This window comes from Electrophorus electricus, chromosome 19 (assembly GCF_041902795.1).
Source record: "Electrophorus electricus isolate QZ-2024a chromosome 19, ASM4190279v1, whole genome shotgun sequence".
NCBI lineage: Eukaryota > Metazoa > Chordata > Actinopteri > Gymnotiformes > Gymnotidae > Electrophorus > Electrophorus electricus.
This window is the reverse complement of record NC_137515.1, coordinates 16,671,166-16,680,389: the sequence shown is the minus strand read 5'-3', so window position 1 is coordinate 16,680,389 and position 9,224 is coordinate 16,671,166. Positions and strand designations below refer to the sequence as shown.

Here is a 9,224-nt window from a genome sequence, read left to right as displayed (position 1 = left end):
GTCCTTGTCTGCACACTCATGCACACTCAGCAGCACACTGTAGTCTTGCTCTGCTGTTGCTTCTCGTCACCAAAGACTACAACTGATGTGTCTCCTGTGTAAAATCTTTCGCATCCACAGTGAAATTCTGGGGTTCTTTCCACGTTTTATGGTCTATTCTCAGGTTAAATTTAATGGGGCATCCTGGCCTGGACAAGTTGGCAGTCATTTTCAAACTTCCATTAGTAGATGATCTTCCATACAGTGGAATGATTGAATTTGGAAATCTTCTTAAAACAGACATCTACAGTGGTCTTACGCATATATATATATATATATATATATATATATATATATATATATATATATATATATATATATATATATATATATATATATATTTTTTTATTATTGTTTTTTTTTTAACTTGAATTGAATTGTAATTCCGTTTTGCACAATGAATCTTTATCTTTCCAGCAGTGGTGCTGAGCATCTACCAGTTCACGTTAGTGTGGTCACATGTCTTGTGACTGCACACCGTTTTTCCAGAACTCGGCAGGAGGAGAGTGCGCGCGGGCCTTGAGCAGGTGAGCGGCTCGCTGAGCGCGCGGGGCGTGGCTACCTTAACGGCATCGATAAAGGGCCTTTGGTACGGGAGATGGCGTTAGACTGTCTACCGCGGAGAGGAATGGTACTTAAAACCTGAGTGTTTCGTCCTCAGCCTACTGTGGTATGTGGTTTTGGTAAATTGTGTTTTCTGCGCTACGTCTGTCGCGTAGAATGTTAGTTCTCCGTGCTGTGAGTCTCCGTATAATAACAGGAGACAGTTGTTTGACCGTTAGCTTATGAAGTTGATCTGCCGACACTTTGCCTTTCGACTTTCAGTTCGACCCTGAAGGTTAATTTTACACTTAGCTGAAGCTCTTTAAATCTTAAAACAAACAAAAAGCAAAAACCCACTTGTGTGCAACCCCGTAACCTAGTAGTAATTAAATCCAATGATTTTCTGGTCAAGAGTATTTGAAGGTCTGTCGTCTCTTGTTGGATAATGTCGCATATTTTTGATCTCAGCTCTAACTGCAGTAAGCTGTGGGGTTATTGGCAAAGCCCTAAAACGCGTTTGATGGAGTCATTTGTCTACTGTATCTGAAGAGATACTGGTTAGACAAAGCGATCACTGTACTTTTCAAATGGGCTTTTTGACACCCAGCTGTTAAATAGATGTCCTTGCATGAGTATGGTAGTCTTGCATAAAATTATCTGACTTTGTGGTCAGTTCCCATCACTATCACTTTCACATACTTGCCTCTTATCAGCAGAAGTGTTTGTTTGCTGTGAACTATGGACCATAGGTGTGAAGACGTAATTTGTTAGTTTATATTATGACTCATTATTTGTATGTTAAACTCACTTCATTATGCGTTTTGTAAGTGTTTCAGCTCCTTATGTGTTTATGTTCAGTGAAATCCAGTGAACATAAACACCCTTGCGTGTTAGATGTTTCATGTATCATCACGCTTGTTTTCCTTCTCTTGTTGTTGAATCAGCTACTCTGGATCCTGCTTCTTCTTGCAGTCATTTGGATCTGAGGTACTTTAGATATCTACTGTGTAATTGCCAATGGATGGCGTGGCAGTCAGAGGGCCACCACAGCTCCTGGTACAGCCTTCATCTCCTGGCTTTCCGAATGACGCTGCGCCAGTCAGACCTACACCCCCACCCCCACCCCCACCCCCAGCCCCAGCTCCACCCCCACCTCCCCCGCCTCCACCCCCTGGCTCTCGGGGTGATCCGCTATCTCGGGGAGGCACCCATCGGCGTTCCCGGATGCGCAACTTCAACTGGGACACCATCCCCCAGCACAGTGTGGTGGGCAAGCGGAATGTGTGGACGGCGCGGCGGTCGCTGGAGGACTTCCCGCTGGACACCGAGCGCATCGAGGAGCTCTTCAGCCACAGCGAGCAGCAGCTCCTTACCCGCCGGGGCAATCGCACGGTCAAGAAGAGCGTGTGGGGGCTTCCAGTGAGCTGTGCCGCCGCCGAGCCCGTGAGTGCAGTATGCCGCCCCCTTCCCAAGCAAAACAGCCACTGCGCTGGTTGCTAGGCTGCTGTCGTAGATGTAGCAGTTCGGTACGTTTAAGTGGATGGGCTCCTAAACAAGAATAATCTTGCAGTGTTGAGATCCTGCTCGACTGGAAGACTGCTGTTATCTGTGGTTATGCTTAATCTCCAGCAGTGTTCGGTTGTGATGAAGGCTGTTGCTGAGTCACTGGACTCCTTTTACTGCTCATAGCCCTCACGCTAATGACACAGAGTAACATCAAGCAGCTGCAGGTTTTTCCATGTTTGCCATGATATGAACACTGTTCATTATTAACAGTGACATGTGGAACCACCGTCCTTAACGAATGGTGTACGTGTCATTCAGTGTGGTATAGGACAGAATTAAGCATTCTGTTAACCAGACGCATACAGTAAGAAGTTCTGTCATACATCATTAATCATTCAGTTAAGTATCCTCACACCGGCTTGGCAGTTTTGGCTGTTTGAGGTCTTGGTGATTGTTTCATTACAGGACAGTGTTCCTTCATGGGAGCATTTAAGCCATTGCCTGCTTCATTTTGACCTGTCAGAGTTGAGAAATTTAGGCCATTTTTATAGAGGTCATTTCATTGTCTGTGTGTTTGTGTTGCGTTGGAGCCGGTGCACAAGGAACATGGTGCGTGTAAGGCAGAAGTGACTCTGGCTGATGGGTGCTTATTGGTGTTCATAACAATAGAAACCACAGAGATCATGTTCTTCTTGTGGCAACATCTTTGTTTAAACCTGTAGAAGGTGTTTTTTTTTGTTTTGTTTTTTTTTGTGTAATTCCCCTTATTTTATTGTCAGTTTCTGTTCAAAATGAGTGAATGATTGTCAGGTGCGTATTTGTTTTTGCTGATATTCACAGAAATATTTTTGTGCTTGCGGAGAGTTTGGGCGGGGGTGTGTGTGCTAAAGTAAAAGAATGATGCAACCTTTACCCAGCTGGGTACTGACGTTGTCATTTCATATCACTTCATCAAAGTCAAAGTAAATAGCTGGTTTTTTTTTTTTTTTTTTTTTTTTTCCCTCTTGTTGGTTTTTCCTTTTTCCTCTTCTAGGTGTCGATCATCAACTCGAAGAAAAGTATGAATGTTGGGATTTTCTTGAAGCAGTTTAAAAGGTGCGTTTTTGAACTGAAGTAATGAAACATTTCCTCTCGGGCTGTTTCCACCACAATGTCCTGATCTCCATGCCAGGTTATGTAGTGCCTAGTTCCATACCTGACCTCAGTTGTGGAGCCTACTTCTTCCCTGCTGTTTCCCTGATGAGATCTAATGCTCATTTGGTGACTGATTAGAAGACCAGGGTTGTGTTCTTGTGGAGATAGTGATTTGTTGCTAGTTACAAGATTACTGTTTTGTTTTTTTACTCATCCTTTTTTTTTTATTGGGAGGTGGGGTGCAAGTATTTTATTGATTTACCAGAATTTATCATGATAATTTATCAGAAAATGAATTCAGAGTATCATGTTGAGCACTCGGATATGTTCTTAGTAGAGAGTGTGGACTAAGTAGAGAGAGAGAGGGGTGATATTTCACAAGGTGTGGATCATTGTAGTGCATGGATACATAACAAAATAACAGTTATTGTTGGCAGGGGAAGAGCATTGACTTGCTTATCTGCTGAGTTGCGTAAAGGGCAGACCAGCACTTCCAAGGGCAATACCAAGCACTGATGTCCTTCCCCACGTTATGGCTGGATGGCTGGCTTTCTCAAAACTACATTGTGTTCTTTCATGTTTACACCCACCTTAGTCAGTGCTGTTTTCAGATGGTCCCAAGAACAAAGCAATTATAGAGATAAAACTTTGCCAACTGAACCTTTGTGGTATTAAACTGTAAATAAACCTTTCAGTATCTGAATTTAATTGTGTTCTCATCATAGTGGTGAGTCTTCAAATATGAAAGTTGTAAAACAGGACAAAACTTGAATTCTATTTTGATGTGCTCAGAATGTCATGAATCTCGCGTATGGTAGTACTATTTTAATGTGTAAAGTGTCAGGAATCTCTTCATGGTCTACTGAAGTCATGTCTGCGGGTATTCCTTCAATCCTAACCCAGACCATTGCAATTCCACCTAATTTCAGCAGTTCATTTACCTTTTGTTTAAGGTGCCGTCAACGGGGAAAATCGGATTGAATAGTTATGCCTTCGTTGCATCCTTTAATAGCAGGGCAGTCTATACAAAGCTTTTGAATACCATTTAAATCTCTCAGCTCATAGTTATGTACTTGTGTCTTTGTATGCTTGGCTCCCCCTGCAGGCCAATGCAGGACATTGTTGAGGATGTGAGACAGGGAAATGCAAGCTTCGTCCCCGGCAGACTGAGGGAGCTGAGCAAGCTCTTGCCTGATGATTTGGAGGTAAAATTTGACGGCAGTAGCAGCTGTGGAGCTCAGTGCTTCCTGAGCAGAACTAAGTGCTTGTAAAATTATCCACTCATCCCAATTTAGTCAGTTTAGTAGTTTGGTCCAAGTCTAGGCTCGATCCATGTCCAGGAAGGTGCTCGTAAGCTGGCGTGTGAGGTTTAAACAACATTACCGTGTGTATGTTCCAGCTGAAGAAGCTCCTGGCGTTTGGCGGCGACGTGTCGGAGTTAGCTGAAGCCGACCGCTTCCTGCTCATGCTGGTTAAAGTTCCCAGGTGAGTCGCACGGTTCCGAAATCGCCATCGGGTGCTGTAGTCGCAGCCCCGTTCTGGAGGCTTGCGGACCGCTATGCCCGCTCTGATCTGACTGCCTAAAATTCATACAGCTTCAGAATAAGATTTCCAGGTGTAGTCCCGACTTCACCTTGCACCTTTTGCCCTCGTTGTGGTGTAAAAAGCCCCGGAGGAGGGGGTGGGGGGGCTCTGGTAGACAGTCATGGGCTGTGCTGTTTGCAGGTATGAAGAAAGACTGAAGAGGCTGCTCCTCAGGGAGGAGTTCTTCCCCTTCATAGAGGAGGCGAGAAACTCCATCGCCGTCATGACTGCAGCAGCTAATGGTATTGCTTCTCTCCACTCACCATCGCCATATACGCCTGTAATCTTGAATTGGTGTCTAATTAGTGTCTGCTAGTTTCCGACCGCCCTTTACTGTTTTGGCAAACCGAGTTATTGTTTGCACACAGTAGTTGTTCAGTTATTAAGTAAAGGTTACTTTTACTGACAATATGTACTTTTTCTGTTCCAAAGTATGAAAATTGGTACTTGCATAATAGTGTGTGAGTTGAGGTTTCCAGAGAAACAATGTTTCAGAACATCTCTCTTTTACAGCACAACACCTTTTGTTCCTTGTTTCTGCAGAGCTGCTGGCATGTGATGATCTTCACTCCATCATCCATCTGGTGCTGAAAGCTGGTAACTACATGAACGCTGTGAGTGAGAGCCACATGTGGCCCAGTCTGCTGCTTCCAGCACCTGCCGCCTCCGTGCGTCTGGTCCGTGTCTGGTCGCGTAGAGATCCAGGACTGGCCCTAGCACTGCTGTAGCCATTCTATTGTGGTGTTTTTGGGCTTAGCATGTCCTCTCTTAAGCTCAGTCTTTTCTCTGTGTGGATTTGCTCAGGGCGGCTACGCTGGTCGAGCTCTGGGATTCAGAATGACGTCTCTGCTCAGACTAGTAGACACCAAAGCCAACAAACCTGGCATGAACCTCATGCACTATGTTGCCATGGTAATGTACCCTCACTCAAATACATTTGCATATTCATTTATCAATTCTAATACCTCAGTGTGTTTGTAAATGTTTTTATTTATTTATTAAATTATTTTTTTGTTTGTGTTGTCGCTCTCGGAACCACAGCAAGCACTGCAGATTGACCCCAACCTTCGGAACTTTCCAGAACAGCTCCAACACATCGGAGAGGCTTCAAGGTAATGGCCACCTGACCACAGTGCGAGCGCTTGATGATATCTGAACAGACCGAGCATGCTACAATGATGCATGTTCAGTCTGCACGTATAACGCTGCCTCCAGGATCCATAAACAGGAAGTGGAGATGGACTTTCAAAGAGAAATGGAGAAAATCAAAGAAGCCAAGACTCATGCCAGCAGACAGTGTGAGCTGCAGCCTCAGCTGGAGGAATTTCTGCAGGTGAGACTGTCCTGTTCATCACTTCCACTCCTCAGAATTCCGAAGAAAACACACTTGTTAAGTGTGTCCATGTCCGTAGGTGGCTGAGAGTAGACTCGCTGATATGGAGGCCTCTCTGCGGGAGCTAGACTCCCTCAGTGGTGCTGTGGCCGAGTACTTCTGTGAAGATCCGGCCACGTTTAGGCTGGAGGAATGCTGCTTCATCTTCCACTCCTTCTGCGAGAAGTTCGAGAGAGCCATACAGGTCTGCCTCGCTGACTGTTCTTTTCTTCCCTTTTTCTTCTTTGTTGCGCCATACAGCACAGTCAGTGATCCCTTTCACGGTTATAAAATTGTCATGACTCTACTTGTTGCCAAGGTTACGGTTACCTTCATAAAATGAAACACAAGGCATGTGTTAGTCAGGAGAGCCTGGTGAGAGTCTCCCGTTGTTCTTCCTGTCTCTGTGGGGGCAGTCTATGATCATAAGCGGGGTAATCTGTTTACAATGTTTTCATATGTCTGCACATTGCATGAGTGTTTATCAAGGACTTTTATTTGGAGTCAAGACATACACAGAGGCTTGACTGATGGATGTGTATTCCGTTGTGTTTGTGGTCAGAACATCTTGGGGGGGAGAGGGAGAGAAAGAGAGTCCACAGGTTAGATGTGAAGATGAAGTAATATTTCTGGGTTTTTGTTTCCCAAGTTCTTGTGGGTAGATCACAATATTCAGAAACAAATGTGGCATTATGTTACTTTTGCATGTGTGATGTAAGATATGTTGTAGGTACTTGGGTAGTCCTGCTGTTTACAGAGCTGTTCCCTGACTACTGGGGCCAAAATCTGCAATATTGGTGCAACACAAGGACACGACATTGACTTTGTCCCGTGTATTACGATACTCTAAAACTGGCAAATAGTCCTAGTCCTGTCATGGTCCTGCTCTATGTACTCAGTGTTGATGTACTTCCTTTGCATGTCCTGTTCGAGGTTCAGTCTGGAGGAAGGTCATTAAATGACCCGTCTAAGTGCTCGGGACTTTACCACCTCGAGTGGCTGTGTGCACTGAGCTCTGCTCCTGTCTGTTGAGCAGGAGAACAGTGAGCGCGAGACGCTGGAGAAGAGGCGGAGACAGCAGCGGGAGAAGGAGGCGCTCGAGCGGGTCGCCAAGCGACGCTCCATCACCATCTGCTCGGCCCGGGACACGGGCTCGGCCCCTGAGAGCACAGCGCTGGAGACCATCCTTACCAGTTTCCTCACCGAGCACGCCCCGCGCAGACGCCAGCCCTCGGCTAACAGAGAGAACTCTGCTGAGGTGCTGAGCCAGGGTGAGGCTCGGCCTGAGTGCCCTGGGCTTGCCGCATACAGCCCTGCCAAGGCAGAGGAAGCCGAGACTAGGGTCTCGGACAGCCGGCCGCTGGAGCAGAGCCACTTGTTCGAGGCAAAGGCGGGCGAGACCGGGGTTTTGAACGGCGAACAGCCCCAGGAGGTGGGGAAGGGGAGCCGGACTGTAGAGGAGGAAACCAGGAGCACGGCGACTCTACATAGCCCGGCGGTGCACCAAGGAGGATGGAGCGTAGAAGATGAGGCAACCCCCAAGAGCAGCACATACAAGGCACGCCACTGCAGGAGGGTGGTAGTGAGGAATGCCTCGGTTGTTTCAGAGGAGGAGCCTTGTGAAAAGAGAGGAGACCAAGAAGAGAAACGAGAAGTGGCATCAAGGGTGTCGCCCTGTCAGGCCGTCAGCAAGGGTCTGAGTGGCCTGGGAGCTCAGGTGTCGCCCTGCCAGGCTGTCGGCGAGAGTCTGGATAACCTAGCATCTCAGGTGTCGCCCTGTCAGGCCATCACCACCACCAGTCCAAATAGAGACCTCAAGTGCCAGAGAGTGTGGGATGCCGTCTCGTCCCCCCTTCCCCGGGAGATGCGGGACATGGACGTGGGCCTGCAGAGTGGCTACAATGGCCCGGGCTCGCCCTGGACTGTCCTCAGCCCCCACATACTGCCACAGAGTCCAGCCCAGCGACGCCGCCACTCCTTCTCCTCCACGACCTTCGATGACGAGCCCGACGACGGCGTGTGGGCTCTGCCCGACACCCCTGTGCGTGGCCGGCCGCCCCTCCTGCCGTTCACGTGCCGCTCCTACGAACACAGCCTGTCCGCCTCGGTACTATACGACACTGGCGGGAAGCCATCTCCTCTGTCAGCCCGCTCCTCGGGCCGAACTCCGACGCAAGGCCCTCTGCTGAGGTCTGTCTCCGTGGGCGATGGGCCCGATCACCCCAGATCCCATTTCGGGGTGCTCTTCCCGAGACGACATGGACGAGAGCCCACTGTGGCAAAAAGACCGGAACCTTCTGCGCTGGTCACCTTCTTCAGGCGCTTTGGGGAGAAGGGCAGGCCCGCTTCAGTAGGGGAGGCTCACAACACCAAAACGTAGAGACTCAGAAAGGCCAATCACAGCTGGTTTTAGGGTTTTATTAAATCATTTTAGTATTTGTGATTTGCACACGGTATAATGTGATCCAAGGTAAATGTGAACTTGTCTTGGGTCAGGATTGTTCCATGGTTTGTGAATCCTGTATACAACAGTGCAAATTTATTCTGTTACAATCTTAACTTTAAACTGTCAGTGGTATTTTTAGACGACTGACTTTTATACATTTAAAGTTGCTGAACACTGTACACAACTGATAAACACTGTTGTGTTTGCTCTGATGTGTCCTAAAGCATGCTGTACCTTTTTATGTAATAAAGTGTGGCGATCCACATCAAGATCTTCAGCTCACATTGGTCTTGTATTTTCCTTTTTGAAATGTTTCATGCTAGGAAAGTTTTCAAATCTAATATGATGCATTCTGGAAAGACAAATATATTTTTTCCCCCCTCATTATTTGTAAACCCTCATGTTTTTGTACTTTTAAAAAAAAAAAAAAACAGACTATGACCTGCTCAATACTGTTTTGCTTTTTAACTCCAGCTCCTGTTTTGCTGCAGTGGAATTGAGATCTTGGGATGGATGCAGGGATTAGTCCTCCCATGGTGCATTAGGGTCACGCCCAGGGTGTGATGACTCCGGATTCTTCTGCTTTACCACACAGAATGG

The 9,224-nt window shown here is 46.9% G+C and overlaps 1 protein-coding gene across 2 annotated transcripts; it reads left to right on the top strand.

The window, feature by feature from the left end:
* The first annotated feature begins 623 nt into the window (after positions 1-623).
* On the top strand, positions 624-8,876 carry fhdc3 (FH2 domain containing 3). Of its 2 annotated transcripts, XM_035535763.2 has the most exons (12): positions 624-709; positions 1,527-2,025; positions 3,122-3,183; positions 4,328-4,427; positions 4,622-4,707; positions 4,948-5,048; positions 5,350-5,420; positions 5,611-5,718; positions 5,848-5,918; positions 6,022-6,139; positions 6,219-6,383; positions 7,215-8,876. In XM_035535763.2, exons 2-12 carry the CDS (start codon positions 1,600-1,602, stop codon positions 8,556-8,558), a joined length of 2,652 nt encoding a protein of 883 aa, XP_035391656.2. In that variant the 5' UTR covers positions 624-709; positions 1,527-1,599; the 3' UTR covers positions 8,559-8,876. The 2 variants fall into 2 exon arrangements, with proteins under 2 accessions (XP_035391656.2, XP_081557889.1); XM_081701763.1 differs by lacking the exons at positions 624-709; positions 1,527-2,025 and adding an exon at positions 2,350-2,898.
* Positions 8,877-9,224: the final 348 nt, after the last annotated feature.

Bases quoted from the DNA above. Each gene is read 5' to 3' on its own strand.
- fhdc3 (XM_035535763.2), top strand. From the start codon at position 1,600: ATGGATGGCGTGGCAGTCAGAGGGCCACCACAGCTCCTGGTACAGCCT. The intron at 4,708-4,947 runs GTGAGTCGCACG...TGCTGTTTGCAG, and splicing joins ATGCTGGTTAAAGTTCCCAG to GTATGAAGAAAGACTGAAGA. The intron at 6,140-6,218 runs GTGAGACTGTCC...CCATGTCCGTAG, and splicing joins AGCTGGAGGAATTTCTGCAG to GTGGCTGAGAGTAGACTCGC.